The 16,464-nt window shown below is 39.7% G+C and overlaps 1 protein-coding gene across 7 annotated transcripts in view; it reads right to left on the reverse strand.

The window, feature by feature from the left end:
* Positions 1-16,464, reverse strand: part of FNDC3B (fibronectin type III domain containing 3B) — a 356,072-nt gene that overhangs the window by 244,826 nt on the left and 94,782 nt on the right. For 4 of the 7 annotated variants that reach the window (XM_061415747.1, XM_061415714.1, XM_061415704.1 and 1 more), the window contains exon 3: positions 13,351-13,426. The exons of the other annotated variants lie outside the window; for them this stretch is intronic. In XM_061415747.1, coding sequence (XP_061271731.1) covers positions 13,351-13,426 — 76 coding nt within the window. The remainder of the gene's footprint in view (positions 1-13,350; positions 13,427-16,464) is intronic. 7 annotated transcript variants of the gene reach the window in all.

The following is a 16,464-nucleotide window of genomic DNA, read 5'->3' on the forward strand; positions in this document are numbered from 1 at the left end:
TATTATTTGAATAGAGTATCAGATATTGTTTATTTGTTTAGAATACTTCTCATATTTGCATAAGTTTCCCAACTCAGTGATCCCCAAATACTACATAATACTACCCATTAAACTCCAAAATAGTCCTAGAATATCTTTGGCAATTGTATTTATTCTCACTATATCGGAACTGAGGCAGAGAGAGGAAAAAGAATTCCTGATAAAATGGCAATTGAGTAAGGAGGTATAAATGGAAAGACAATACAAACAAATCCTTTGAAAAGAGACCCTGATTCAAACCCCAGTTCATTAAAACTCTAATGGAAGGAGGGGGAAAGTTTTCAGATTAAGAAAAAATTCTATTTTTGAGCATACAACTGAAGAATTTAAGCCAATCATTCTTTTATTTGTCTGCATTTACAAGAATTTTCTTCCTTTTGTCCATTTTATGCTGCTAAGTTGCTTCAGTCATGTCTGACTCTTTGCGACCCCATAGACGACAGCCCACCAGGCTCCCGCGTCCCTGGGATTCTCCAGGCAATAACACTGGAATGGGTTGCCATTTCCTTCTCCAAGACATGAAAGTGAAAAGTGAAAGTGAAGTCGCTCAGTCATGATCATTTTATGACCAAACTTAATCCTGAGAATTTTCTCTTTTAAGGGCGTGGTGGTGGTTTAGTTGCTAAGTCGTGTCCAAGTCTTTGGGACTCCATGGACTGCAGCCCTCCAGGCCCCTCTGTCCAAGAGATTTCCCAAGCAAGAAAACTGGAGCAGGTGAGTAGCCATTTTCTTCTCCCGGGGATCTTCCTGACCAAGGAATTGAACCAGTGTCTCCTGCACTGCAGGCATATTCTTTACCACTGAACCACCAGAGATTCCCTTTATTTAAAAGCACTTCTCTATAAATCCCCTCTTCTTACAAGTGCCCCTCTTCCCAAAATTCTCCTACCTCAAAGTTGTTCTCAAGGCCTGGTCCCAGAATCACAAACATCAGGACTCACCTCACCTATCTCAGACCTAAACCAGAAACCCTGGGGGTGATACCAGCAAATCTGTGTTTTAACAAGCCCCAGGTGATTATAATCTATGCTAAAGTTATTGGTAACTGTCATTATCTGACCCTGGATGTAACACCCTGGATTCAGGTATGCTGAAGGGTGATCATGAGCCAAATACCAAGCTGTTTTCTGGTCACCTACATGATTCAAAGTATGAGGCAAGATCTATGAAGGAAACAAAGAGGAAAGCAATAGTTCTAGCCCAATTCTTCCACCAAGTCAAGTGGCACCAGAGCTAAAAGCAGCTTCTGCAAGCAGCAAACTGTAAAACAGTTATTTTCTCGTTTCACCTTTTCAGCTTCATCCACCCTGTACAATCTTACCTATTTTGATCAACTTTTAGTTTTAATAGTTTATTTATTTAATAGGTGAGTTGTTGTGTTTACATCTAAATGAAGGTAAAATAAATCCAGTCTCTGCTGAAAGGAATAAACTCAAATTTGTTTGATGACCCTTATGCACTACTTACAGGAGTTTTTAACAACTGAAGACCAATTTTAACTAATGGGTTCAACAAAGACAACCACCACGAGGAGTTTACTTATTAAGTATACGATTACAAGATAAAAAGATTTTTAAGCACTTTGCAAACTTTCTTAAAGAAAAGGAACCTGATGAACTGACAGGTACACAGCATGTGAATGTGATGTACTTGGGAAAGCACACCATGGGAATTCCTTTAACCATCCTGAGGGTTAGGCTCACCAGAAATTCTCCACCTCCACTGCATATTAAATTACCTATGAAGCTTTTCAAAACTAATGCCAAGGTCTTGCCCCCAACAATACAACAGTTCCCTTTGGCTTAGACAATCTGACAATTCCCTACGATTAGCCTGGAGGCCAGCTTGTACATTTTTAAGATCTTCAGGTAATTCTGATATGCAAAAGTTACAAAGCACCAATGTTAATACAACCAGTTTTTAAATTCTGAGAGGTTAGAGATGTTCTTTGTTGTTATTTAGTCGCTAAGTTGTGTCCAACTCTTTTGTGACCCCATGGACTGCAGCCTGCAGCCCACCAGGATCCTCTGTCCCTGGGATCTCCCAGGCAAGAATACTGGAGTGGATTGCCATTTCCAGCTCCAGGGGATTTTCCTGACCAAGGGATCAAACCTGAGTCTCCTGCACTGGCAGGTGGATTCTTTACCAGTGAGCTATCTGGTAAAGAATGGGCGTTCTTTACGTTAAGCATAACATGCTAGAATTAAGTCACTCAAAAATGTGAATGCTTACAACAATGTGAAGGTCCTTAGTGCCACTGAACTATACAGTTAAAATAAGGTTAAAATAATAAGTTTTATATTATGGATTTTTACCACTATAAAAAAATTTTTTTAAATACTCACTAAAAAAAGCGAAGAAATGTCTTGACTATTGAGACTAAATTAACCAAATTGATCTCTGGTCTTGATTTGTAACTTACAGGATAATAAGCAACACTTTTGCTACATTTTAACATTTTATGACTATTTCAGCTTACTCAGGCAAGTGAAGTATAAAGGTTTGATTATAACACCTGCAAAGGTCATTCTTCCTCAACTGGAGGAGCGGAGCTAGGTTCTAGCCATGCCTAAGTACCTGTTTTGTCTGCACTGCTTGTATCCTCACAGCAGGCACAGAGAACTGACATGGCTGGATCTAGCATGAGACACCCTGAACTGATGTTAAAGGACCCAATCCCGGCTAACGAAAGCAATCCAGCCCCAGCCAGCGGTCAAAGACATGCAACTTCAAGCCAAGAACAGGCAGAGTTTAACTTGACATCCACATGAAGTAAGTGTACGTGTGAGTATGTAAATCCACTTTCCTGAGAACTGCATAACACAACAGGTAAAATTCATCTAGTCGGTCTTCTAGCACAGAACAACATACTTGCACTCAAAAACACACAAAGAATAATGCCTGTGCTTATCTTTTCAAGTTTCCATTCCTTTCCCAAAGAGTTTTCTTCCCTCAATGTTTTGCCTCCTCTTACCAGTTTAGAGCAGAAATTATGTTAGTAATTGAAAACTTTTAAAATTAAGTGAAAATGTGGACACACCTTCAGCCAGAAAGATACCACAAAACATGTCAATTCTGGTTCTATTACACTGCAATATATGAAGTGTCCATAAAGATGTTACATTTAAATTATGGAATGCTTCCATTTCAACTCAGACACAAAAAGATTTGAAGAGTTTTCAACAATCAACTTTTCTCTCCAAACTGCTAAAGGGGTGGGGGGGGAGGTGGGGAGGATTATATTTAGCCACATAAGAAATGTGGGTATATTCAAAGAACCCCAAACCAGTAGTCATAAAGGAAAGTGGGCAGTTTGGAAGTCACTTTTCTCCATATTTAGATGGATGGATCCAGAAAGAAGTATTCAAACACACTTCCCTTTCACCCAACTGTCTTCACATCCTGAAAAATAGTGTGCAAAATACTTTTCAAGTCACTGAAACTCTCCTCTGAGAAGCAATACTACCAGAAAAAAAGCACTTACTTAAAAAAATTTTTTTCTTTCTTTTTTGTTAATCCTAATATTTGCCCAATTATGACAGTACAAAATGTTTAGTCACTATTGTTTACACTGTAAGACAAACATTTTCCTGAAGGACTAGATTCTGCCTATCTTAGGGAAACATACAACATCTATTCCATAGCTTACTCCCTTTCTTCAGTGTTTCCCTGGTCAACAAGTCATGACTATCTTCTATACAATTCAAATTTCTGTTCCCACTTCCACACCCACCAGCACTGCCTTCACTCGAGCTGCCTTGGCCTCCTGCCTGCCCCTCACCATCTCACCACCTCGCTCTCTCCTTCAATCACTCTGCTGATGGAGGAAGAGAAAAATCACCGTAGCAACTCCACTTACTTCAGTAATCAAACTCATTTACAATTTAAGGTGTAGTCTATCTATTATTCCTGGGTCTGACATGGGGTTTACTGAGAGTTTACTGCTAAAGATAATGGCAATAATTTTTAACTGCATGAAAACATAAAATACTAATGAATAATCTAAATTACTTGCTAATAATGTAAAAGATAAAGTTGGTCCATCTTTCACTATTAAATAGCCTTAACAATACTTTCCAGGGTGTTTCCAGCCTACTCCTCACAAAAGAAAAACATTATCAAAAGAATGAATATAATGATCATTCCTTCATGTTTTTTACAAAATAAGGGAGCTAACCCATATATTGGACTTCAGAATTACTGTGTGCTTTTGGAAACAAACTTATTCTTGCATTCATTATCTTAACTTGAGGAATGGAGAGTAAAAAATAACCAAACTTAACTATTTAAGCACAATAACAAAAACAAAAAATTACCTCTGTGAATTGACTAAGAGACTTTTCCCATCATTTGACATGACTTTTCAGCAGTATATTAGGAAATGACTTTCCTTTTGTTCTGGACACTGAGGAGGTGCTGGCCAGGCACTGGGAAACAAAGATTACTAAGATTTGACCCCTAAACCTTAAGAATCCTTTACAGTCTTCTTTACATGAAATTTCCCATTTCAAATTATAAGTGTAAAAACAAAGGTAAAAAAATACAAAAGAATAAAGCAAGAACTAAAGACTACAAGCTGTGACATAAAATGTGGCGGACAATCAAGGTAACGAGACAATTAGCTTCTTTGGAATTATCTGGCACACAACAATCCATGACTTTTAAGGAACTCCAAGCAGTGGTGCCCTCAGAAATGACATTTTAGTCATTGCTGAGCAAGCCTGCAAGACAAAAGGGCACAGAAGCTAAACTCCCAATGCATAATTTTTAAACATATTATTATGAAACATTACAACTAAAGTGTGAAGACATCTGAAAAACTCCTAACCAATGCCTCAAGTTCAGAAAGCTTTCCTGAAATGCTTTAAACTGACAAGTAACAAAAAAAAGCGTGGTTCAATGTCTAGCTGTAAAGGATACTGGGAGCCTAATAATGGTTCCTTTTTTACTGGACCCTTGCATTGCTTTAGAAACTCTTCTAAGTGCTTTCTACCCAATATGTCATTTAATCTTCACAGCAATTCTTTAAGACTGTTATTATTATTCCAATTCTACAGATTAGGTGTAGGTAAAGAGAAGTAACTGCTTTTACGATATACATCTAACATGCAGGGGACTTCTAAGCCAGGCAATCTTACCCCAAAACCCATAATAATCTTACCAATATGCTTTACTGCCCCTTCAGTACAGCCTAAGAGCAAAATACATTAAATGAAGATTAAAGAAGTCCAGAATTTCATTGAAATGTGAATGACAAGACCTAAAGGAGGGAAGGCTTACCCAGAGGAACTGCTTCATAGGCCTGTCTGAATAGGGCCTCTCAGGTACAGTGTGAGAGTTAACTGTTTTATCATTCAGAAAAAGAAACAGCTGAAGCTTCAACTACAAAACTTACTTTACATGTAGGAAAAGGTGGAGCCACTGTTTTATCCACAATCCTTTATCTGAACAATATATATACATTTCCATAAACCTTCATCTGAAATGTTGCCATCACCATCAACCCCATGAAAGCAAGCCTATTGTTAAGTTGGCAATAAAATAGAGACCAGAACTTAAGACAGATTTCCATGAGCCAGATAATCAATTCAATGCCCACAACTGATCATGACATCAATTTAGGACAAAAATCATCACCAAAGCTGTATACATTACTAGACGGTGATGGTGATGATGCTGGTACTTACAATGGATTGTATCTCACAACCTTATTGCATAGGGATTCCCACTACCTCCATTTTAAGAGAGGAAATTGGGGTTAAGAGTTTAACCATCATCTAGCAAACAGTCAGGGATTCACACTACAGAGCCTTTACTCTCAGAACATAATTTTTATAACTTCTAGCAGTTATATCACTCAAGCTTTATTTGGAGAAAAAGACCAAAGAAAGTCTGAGAATATAATTTTGGGTAAAGGTTTTGTCCTAATTATGAATGTGTGGTGGTTGTGGAGGTGGTTTAGTCGCTCACTCATGTCTGACTTTTGCAACCCTATGGACTGTAGCCCTCCAGGCTCCTCCGTCCATGACATTTTCCAGGCAAAAATGCCCCATGGAGGAGGGCCTGGCTACCCACTCCAATATTTTTGACTCCTGCACTGACTGATGGATTCTTTATCACTGAACCACCAAGTAAGCCCCATGAATATGTAAGAATAGCTAAAGACAATCAAGATCACTGGGCAAGGCAGAAAGCAGCAGACAGAGTGGGTACATCTGGAGAGGGACTTCACACCTCCTGGGATACAGCACAGTCTGGCACTGATGTAACCATTCTCATGACATTACTTGGTCCCAGAATGATGACAGCTGCACTTAGCATCCCAGACCCTCCTCCGACCACCTCCAAAAACTGGGCTTTGCACTCTAGCTGCTGCTAAGTCACTTCAGTCGTGTCCGACGCTGTGCGACCCCATAGACGGCAGCCCACCAGGCTCCCCCGTCCCTGGGATTCTCCAGGCAAGAATACTGGAGTGGGTTGCCATTTCCTTCTCCAATGCATGAAAGTGAAAAGTGAAAGTGAAGTTGCTCAGTCGTGCCCGACTCTTAGTGACCCCATGGACTGCAGCCCACCAGGCTCCTCCGTCCATGGGATTTTCCAGGCAAGAGTACTGGAGTGGGTTGCCATTGCCTTCTTCTGCTCTAGGCACATCAGTATTTACTGGTTCTTATCACTCTGCTGGTAATCTTGCAGTTACTCAGCAGCAAGCTATTGTCTGAAAGGGGACCAATCAGGTCAGCATACAGAACTCCTATTTGCACAAACAACTACGTATGCCCTGTGTGTGAGAGACAAGGTGAATCATCATACCCAAAATAAGGCTTCCAAGCATTTGAGAGATCAGGTATATATCTACAATGCTAAAAGTGATTCTTCATCAACCTTTCATCAATACCACACACACACAGGTAAAAGACCAATCTGTCCCAAAGCTTAAGTTATAAAATCAGCTGGCAAGCTGGTGGAGTAATTCAGATTTTCCTAGAAACTCAAAGATTCTCTCAACCTAGAGCCTCACTGGAAGGCTATGTACTAATAACTCTCACCAAATACAGCTTTGGATCAATCAAAAAGATGGGCAGTACAGAAGGGCTAGCCTGGGCTAAAGATTTGGTATTTTTAATTCTACAAGATTTATCAAGTGAGACCTTAACTGTTCACAGTAAGATTTCAGGTTAGTGATCTCTCACAAATCCCCAGATGCAAAACAAATTGACTTTAAAAGTGGTTTCCTGTGCTCTGAAAAAAGCTCTCAAAATACAAAAATTGTAACAGGAAAAAAAAAAAAAACCTTTCCCCATATAATGCAGACTTTCCATAAATAATTAAATACAATCAAATAAAAATCAAATAGATATTCAGTGTAATGAAAGCTCGCAAAGATTCTCAAAGATTTAAAGGCAGTCATATGCAGTAATTTCACTTTCAAACCACCCAAATAGTTTTGATGAAAATCTTGTTTGCAAATTTACGCCAGGACAAGGAAGGGTGCAATCAATCTTAGAAGACAGACTTCATTTACAGCAGGTCCCCTTCCTTGGTTTTAAGCCAGTAAAGCAGGAATACCTCATTTTCAGTCAGTCTGCTTTAAAGGCACAGACCATATAGATTTGCTCGTGAAATGATAGTCTACCTCAGCTTGTAAGCCCTCCCAGTGACATCACTCCTGTCATTTCTCAATTAACAAAGCAGGAGACAATGAGAGCTCCCTAGGACGTGTCTTAAAATTCTTAGAAAGAATGTCAGGTTGGTGCTTTAATGTGCCAAACAAGTCTAAGAAGTGCACTTAAAGTACCAAGTAAGAAAAAAAAAAAAAGTAACTTGAACGTCCCTGTGGCATTCTGGATTCCGAATATGGCGGGGTGAGGGGGTGGGAGGGAGACAAACAAGGAGATTCAGAGATGCGGAAAGGCTCTCAATGGTGTCATTCACAGAGCCTGTGAGCAGAGCGTGCTGTTCATCAATGATACGGTTCCCACACTCGGTGGGGCGGGCGGAGTCAGACACAGAGCTGAAGAAGGCTTAGGGAGAGCAAAGCAGGAGGGGGAAAAAGCTTCCACTCTAATAGCATCCAAACTACAGCCATCTCAGAGAAGGGTTTTCCTGGAGCTTCCCTTCCTGCCATTTCAAGATCTCTACCCACTTAACACAGATTGGCTGAGTAATAATCATCTTCATAAAGATGTCTGGATTATTCTGGACAAAGAACACTAGCAATTAAAAATATTTAAATATTATTCTTTATAGAATAATGGTGATCCCAAGCATTTCACTTTTATCTTGTTTTTGCTATTATCACCATAACATTCATCTGTTTCCTTCGGGCTCACTATTTGAAATATAACAGACTTGAAAGATAAAAATTGTAGCATTAGTACAGGTCAATATGAAAGTTTTCAGACTTCCAAATGTTTTTGTAAAGGAAACTGATTGGCTTTAACTAAAATGTGATTTGGAAGCTCTTCTACAGAGATTTTCAAAGCCACTAAATCACATAACTAAACACCTTTAAGTTCCCAGCACAATAGTAAAAGTTAAAAGAAATATCATCACATCTGATATAATGCCAGGGCTAGTCAAGGGTCTAAAGTCAGGAATTATTGCCAGGCTGTGTGGCTGGGGTGGGTTAGGGTGGAGGATACACTGTTTCCTGTCACAGTGAATTCACAGTCCAGTTCAAGGGCTAAGGGAAGGTTGACACATACCACCAGACGCTCACATGCAGTGCTACCTGCTCCTCCAGGAACGCAGAGGAAGGTCAGAATGGACTGAAATGGAGGGGCGGAAAGGGCCCTCCTGAAGGAGACAAACCTAAAGCTTAAAGGAAGTGTGGTATTTGTTTTGGCTGAAGGGTTTTACAGGGAGCAGAGAAATGGCCCAGAAAAAAAAGATGGCATGTGTGGACAGGAAGGAAGGCTGCACTGCCAGCACCTCAGCCCAGACAAGGATATGAAAATAATGGAAGAGACCTGTGGCTGCCCTCTATTAATGTCTGAATTTAAGCAAAGGAAAGAATTCATATTGATTGCTAAGACTCTTTTTTCCCCCAACAATTAGCTCTTTATACACTTTCATCTGGCCTAGGAAAGAAAAATCTTTTGTCTAGGATGCCATAGGTATAGTGCTGCCGCCCCGTGAGAATGAACTATGACCTTTTGTGGCCCCGTCAAGACCCATAATTCATGTTTCATGAAAAATATTGAGAAATATTCCATCAGAAATGAATCTGCTTTCACAGCATATTGTATGTTTCCTGTGTTTTCCTTCCTTCATTATCACCAAGGACATTCCCATGAAAACAAAAACAAAAATCTCATTTTTTTCCCCAGAGTAACAATATTTTTGACTTTGATTTGCTCTGAATTTCCAGAATGCCTTTTCATGGCATCATAATAAGCTTCTAGGGATTTTCTAGTGATGTCATAAATGTCCAACAGAGAAAACCAATACGCTAACAAATGCAACTGCAAGCAAAGGGGGTTGACCTCATACAATGTAATTTCAAAGTTTCCAGGGAGACCTGCAACCAGCTCCTCTCCCTACTCCTAAGTCACAAGTCCCCGCACCCCCCACCACCAGCAATCCTTAACCTGCTGGCTAGTGTTGAAACAGCAAAGCTACAAGGCTGACAGTTTCAACCATGGCGTAAGCAACGGGTATGACTTTAATTTCCAGGAAGGCCACCACCACCAACCGTCGATCCATCCTTGCCAAAAAAAACCATCTCTCCATCTGCTGGCTGGTGTTGAAAGAGCATAACTAGAGCTTCATCCTCTTAACTTTAATCTTTGGTAAAATGCAAATACTTCTTTCAGAAGTTTCCATTACAGTATGACTCAATTTCTGATCCTTTCCTAACCAGTCCTCTACCGTTGTACCTCTCTCCTTCCAGCACCTCAAGTGGAAACCCCACCTAGCAGTTCAGCCCACCCCAACTCTGGGCTCTCCAAACCACCTCCATCTTATCCTGGGGACCTAAGTACTCATCTAGCATCCTTCCCAGAATCCTGCTACTCCAAGAATTGGAAGCCACCTTGTTTTTGTCATGTGCTCAAGAAAATGGAGTCGATTTCAGTTCATGACTCCCTGATGTAAAGCCACAGTGCAAGGCAATAAAGAGCTCTGGTCCTGGGGCTTTCCTGGTGGCTCAGTGGCAAAGAATCTGCCTGCCAGTGCAGAAGACATGGGTTCAATCCCTGATCCAGGAAGATCCTACATGCAGCTGAGCAGCTAAGCCTGTGTGCCACACTATTGAGCCTGCGCTCTAAACCCCAGGAGCCAAAACTACTGAGTCCAGGTGCTGCAACTACCAAAACCTGCACACCCTAGACCTGTGCTCCAACCGGAGAAGCCACCGCAATGGGAAGCCCACACACCGCGACTGGAGAGGAGCCCCGCGCACCACAACTAGAGAAAACCCTGCGAAGCCACGAAGACCCAGCACAACCAAAAACAAATAAAATTATTTGAAAAACAAGAGCCCTGCTCTTTCTCCCTATGTGACTGTAGCTGTGTGTTAACCTCTACAGGTCTCAGCTTCATATGTATCTGTCATACCCATGCAATGAGAGAATACATAAGCCTAAAAGTTGAAAAAAATATATATTAGCAATGATAAGGATGTTAATCACAACGAATTTATAAATATACTGCCTATTCCCACATTCTATATTGATATGTTCTACCCATCTGGAGTGAAGCATTCACTCACTCACACTGGAATGCAAATGAAGGGGTCAGTGAGGACACCTGGCCTGAGTGACTGCCTATTACACATGAATGGCCAACAATGGGTCTGGACTAGGGTTCCTTCCAGTTCCTGCAGTTGATCCTGTTGTCCCAGTGCCTCCCAAGCCCTAGCAAACCACTTGGGGTTCCAGGTCCTTGTCCCTCTCATCCTGTTCTGTGTCATTTCAATTAGCTGGGCCCGGTACCAATATGTCCCAAATAAAGATAACCACAGTATCTGGGTGTTCAGAAGAGAATAAAGACTGAAGACTCGGAGGAAGCCAAAGATAAATGGCTCCACAATTCTTCTTTAGTCAACAGCATTTTTTTTAAATCACTGAAAGGGGTGTTAGTGTCACTTGTCACTTATCTCCAAGTAGCATCATGAATAAATACAAAGCTCCCATTGTGGACAGAGCAATATACTTGCAAAATACCCTGCAGAGTATACCAGTTACGAACATGCACTCAAAAGAAGTGAGGAAGAGGCTAACTAGATGAATACATATACATATACACACACACACACACACACACACACACACCCTCTTCAAACACCAAAAGTAAAAGCAGGTGGCATGAAAAAGTGGACTTTATACAAGTTGATCCACTCAGCAATTTGCTTCTTATAGATTCTATTACACATACTCAGTTGCAGAGGGACACAGTCTTCCAGCCAGTACGTGGGGTTCCAACCTTACTATGACCAGAAGCTCAACTATTCTCTTACTAACTGGCAACATAAGCTTCTTTTCTATGTAGGTAAAATAACTTTTCCTCTAGTTTTTTCTAGTGTGTTCTTTTTTAAAGATACAGAGTGAATTTTGAGGTTTTATTTGTTGATGATATGTTACAGTAATACAAGTACGTGGAAGATTCTGTATCTTGTACTACTTTAAAATATTTTCTCTCTTCTTTTGTCTGAAGTTCCTTTGTATGGTTTGGTTTTTAAATGGTTTAGAACACCAACGATCAATTTCGGGAACACGACGATCAGCGAAATGCCATCAGAAAAAATACCGTTCATGAACAGCTAAATCATTTCAGATTAATTGCAATTGAAATGAGTTTTAATTTTTTTCCTAAATTTTTGTTCTTACAGTTAAAAAAAAACAAGTAGTGAAGCTACACAGCAGCATACTCTATTATGCAGGATAGAAAAAAATTAAGTTTTTCCATGTAGTTCACTATGGAAAACTAAAGGGCATTTCCATTCATTTTCTTTATACATTGGTGAGCAAGCCCAGGTATTAACAATAAGACCTTTGGGCAGATTTCAGTCTAACCAACAACCTAGTATTGAGCTCAATTACAGGCCAATTTACCATTTGTCCCATAATCCCAATCACTGCCAAAAAGCTATCACCAGAGTGCCCTCCAACACAGCAGTATCTAAGACTAACTCCAGATCTGGGTTGATCTTCTTACAGTAGAGCCTCATATGGATCAGAGTACCTATGTCTCTCTCTCTTTCCAAAGTGAATGACAGAGAAGAGGCACCAGTATTACACAAACCAGAAATTAACTGAAATGGCCTAGGAGCCGTCCTTAAAGAACTACATTCAAGGAGCCTCGCTATACCTGGAGTTTATTTAGATAAGATGCTGGAGAGCTGATGCAGTAGTGGAATAGCACTTTTGGAGATCTTAGGAGGGGTATCTCGCACACAGGAGAGACATGAATTACTGAGGGCAGAGGGTGCACTGTGGTGGGCAGCCTTGTAAAGGGGCCCCCAGTGATTCCGGCCTGCTAGTATTCACATGCTGTGTAATCACTGTTCTCAAGCGGGTTAGACAGAGTACTCCCTCTTGCCCTGTAGTTGTTGCTCTGATGAAGCCAGCGGTCATAATGTAAGCACCTCCATGGAGAGGCCACTTAGCAAGGAACAGACGGAAGCTGCCTGCCACTAGCCCACCAAAAACCCTAAACCCTGCCAACAATCACTTAGGCGAGCCGGGAAACAGACTGACACTCAGACATGCCTCATGGTGGACGGCAGCACTAGCCCACACTTGGTTCTTAGCGTTTCCATAGGCCCAAAGCCACAGGACACAACTAAGCTGTACCTAAACTCCTGACCCACAGAAACTGTAGACAACCAATGCTGTATATACCTACCAAATTTGAGTAACCTGTTACTCAGTAATAAATAACTAAGAGATATTTAATATAGATTTTTACCTCTAAAAGCATCATTTGGGTAGCATCACAGTATGTATTTGAAACTTTCATCTAACTTGAAAAAGTATGTGCTATTCTATACTGGAATTTTAAGGTCTCTTAAAAATCTCTGGATTTTTCAGGGGACCAAATTCCATAATACATGAAGACAATGCAAACTTTCCCATGTTGATTTAATTCACTTAACAGTCAATTAATACTCAAGATATTTAACTGTGTCACTTATATATCACAGGCCCACTCAGCATTAAGGAGCCCCTAATAAAAGCAAAAAAAAAAAAAAAATTCCAAGATAAATTTTACTTCTAGAAAATCACATGCAGACTCAGAGATAAACTTTACTTCCATAAAATAATAAAGGAAATTTTTTTTTATTAGAAAGCTTACAAAAAACTTCCTTACCTTGAATGCACTGCAGTGTTCCATCCTCCGCTCTTATTGTGAAAGTCTCACCTGGATTAACTTGAACGAGAATAACCTGCCAAAATAACACATTAATTTCAATTTTTTTAATTTATTCTTATTTATTTATTTGGCTGTGCTGGATCTTAGTTGTGGCACGCAGGATCTTCAGTTGTGATATGTGGGATCTAGTTCCCTGACCAGGGATAGAATGCAGGTTTCCTGCATTGGGAACACTGAGTCTGAACCACTGGACCACCAGGGAAATCCCTAATTTTCAATTTAATACTAGAACATCTGGGGTTTTCTCCTCAACAGTTTCATTACTAAATTTATGTACTAGACAAGAAATACATAGCACAGAATCTTGTATAAACATAAAACTTAGGAGATGTCTTAGATCTGGTTCAAATTTGATGGGGGATAAGTATATGCATTTGTATATAGCTAAGTGAATTCTCCTGTGTTATAACAATGGAAAGCAATTTATAAGAAAAATGTTTATGGGGAAAAAAGTACCTATGTATAGGACCTGGAAATAGTAATGAACAGTATAAGTAGGACCTATCACACACACAAATCTTTAAATCTATTACCTAAATGTCTATTTTAGTCATGTAACAGATATTTTGTTATCAGAAGACAACTTCCAAAAGACTAAATCACGCATGACATGGCAAAATATGTTCAAGAATCTCAGAATTTTAGTTCTAATCTCATTCAGTTAGTTTAGATAACAAAAGGGGAAAAATAATTAATCTATATCTAAATATAAATCAAAGGACATAATCCAAGTTTAAAAAACTGTTGTTAAAAATCATCAGGTGCAAGATTAACAGTATTAAAATAATGACTATATATTTCTAGAAAACAGAAGGATGGCAATGTCACATTCATATTGAAGTTCTGGGAGCAAGCCTGGTTCCTGCCTTGAAACCATCAAGCACACTGTTTCCTCTGTCTGCAATGCTTTCCCCTGCACTCCTTCATCTCTACCCTCTGCCCACCTTACTCATTCCTCCACCAGCCACCACCCATTTATCCTTGCCAGATTAAGGACTGGCATTTGACTCTCAGGACAGGACAGGTCTTGCACTATGGGTTCTCAAAAAACAAACAAAATGAAACTCAGCTCCTTCCTAAAATCTATAATTGCAATTAATTGTTGTTGTTGTCGTTCAGTCGCTAGGTCATGTCTGACTCTGCAACCCTATGGACTGTGGCACACCAGGCTTCCCTGTCCTTCACCATCTGCTGGAGTTTGCTCAAACTCATGTCCACTCAGTCAGTGATGCCTCCAACCTTCTCATCCTCTGAACCCCTTCTCTTCCCAGCTGCCCTCAATCTTTCCCAGCATCAGCATCTTTTCCAATGAGTCAGCTCTTTGCATCAGGTGACCAAAGAATTAGAGCTTCAGTATCAGTCCTTCCAATGACTATTCAGGATTGACTTCCTTTAGGATTGACTGGTTTGATCTCCTTGCTGTCCAAGGGACTCTCAAGAGTCTTTTCCAGCAGCACAGTTCAAAAGCATCAATTCTTTGGAACTCAGCCTTCTTTATGGTCCAACTCTCACATCCATACATGACTACTGGAAAACCCATAGCTTTGACCACATGGAACTTTGTCGGCAATGTGCTATCTCTGCTTTTTAACACACTGTCTAGGTTTGTCATAGTTTTTCTTCCAAGAAGCAAACATCTTTTAATTTAATGACTGCAGTTACCATCCACAGTGATTTTTGAGCCCAAGAAAATAAAAGCTGTCACTGTTTCCACTTTTTCCCCAACTATTTGCATGAAGTGATGGGACCAGATGCCATGATCTTCATTTTTTGAATGTTGAGTCTTAAGCCAGCTTTTTCACTCTCCTCTTTTACCTTTGTCAGAAGGTTCTTTAGTTCCTCTTCACTTTCTGCCATTAGGGTGGTAAAGGAATTACTTTTGTGTCTGTCTTTCCTTATAGAGCCTTAATCTAGGCTCTATAAGGGCAAGATCTGACACAGAGTAAGTGCTTGAGAAATATTTTTACTGAATGAATGAAAGTTATAAAACTTATGGAAAACCACTGCAACCATTACTTTGAGAAATTAAGCTTTCATAACATGCAATGTTAAAAGTCAACTTTATTTACTGTGGTGGTGGCGGTTTAGTGGCTCAGTCATGTCCGACTCTTTGCAACTCCATAGATTGTAGCCTGCCAGGCTCCTCTGTCCATGGGGATTCTCCAGGCAAGAATATTGGAGTGGGTTACCATTTCCTTCTCCAGGGGTTCTTCCTGACCCAGGGATAGAACCTATGTCTTCGCCTTGGCAGGCAGATTCTTTACCACTGGGCCACCTGGGCACCCCATATAGACCATAATTCATGTGTTTTAAAAAACTATTTATTAAGATCAAAACCATTTTATCTTTAAAAGCTAAATCTTTAAAGTCTATGTATTTTGCTTATACTAATAATTCCAGGAAACACTGTTAGGATATTAAAACATTTTTAATCTGGAAATACATTAACTAGAAAAAACAAGACCATTCAAGGAAAAGCAGTACAAGTTTCATCCCTGGTGCTTCTTGTTATCTTGAATTATAATAGTTATTTCAAGGCAATTTATTTTTCCTGTACAGTAACTGTGTCAATAATTTTTCAGTCTTCAGCATTCAAATCCTCCCCAATGTACACACTGTGTGATTTTAAGAAGTCAAAAGGAAATCCTTCCCGATCTCTATGGAGTGATTAAGACATTTTCATTGCTTTCTTGAAACTGAATTTTTAAAGTCATTCCTAACATGAAAATATTTTTGACTTAACTTTATTTCTATGTACACATAGAATATAACTCAACTACAGGGGAATAAAACAGTCCAAGAAAGAAAATTACCCATGTTTTTTTTTTAAAAATCCTTAAACCAATTCTAACATCACTGTAACAGAGCAGAAGGCATCTGCTTTGTGTTTAAGCCTCTAGGGATAGGTCTATAAGATATGCCTGTCGAATTATTCAGGCAGGAAAAAAAAAAAAATCAGTGAACACTAAGACTCTGACCCAGATATTCTTTGACAATCTTAAATGCATATACTCTCTACCACTACACTCATAACTGTCAGACAATGTGTCC

This window comes from Bos javanicus, chromosome 1, assembly GCF_032452875.1.
Source record: "Bos javanicus breed banteng chromosome 1, ARS-OSU_banteng_1.0, whole genome shotgun sequence".
Taxonomy (NCBI): domain Eukaryota; kingdom Metazoa; phylum Chordata; class Mammalia; order Artiodactyla; family Bovidae; genus Bos; species Bos javanicus.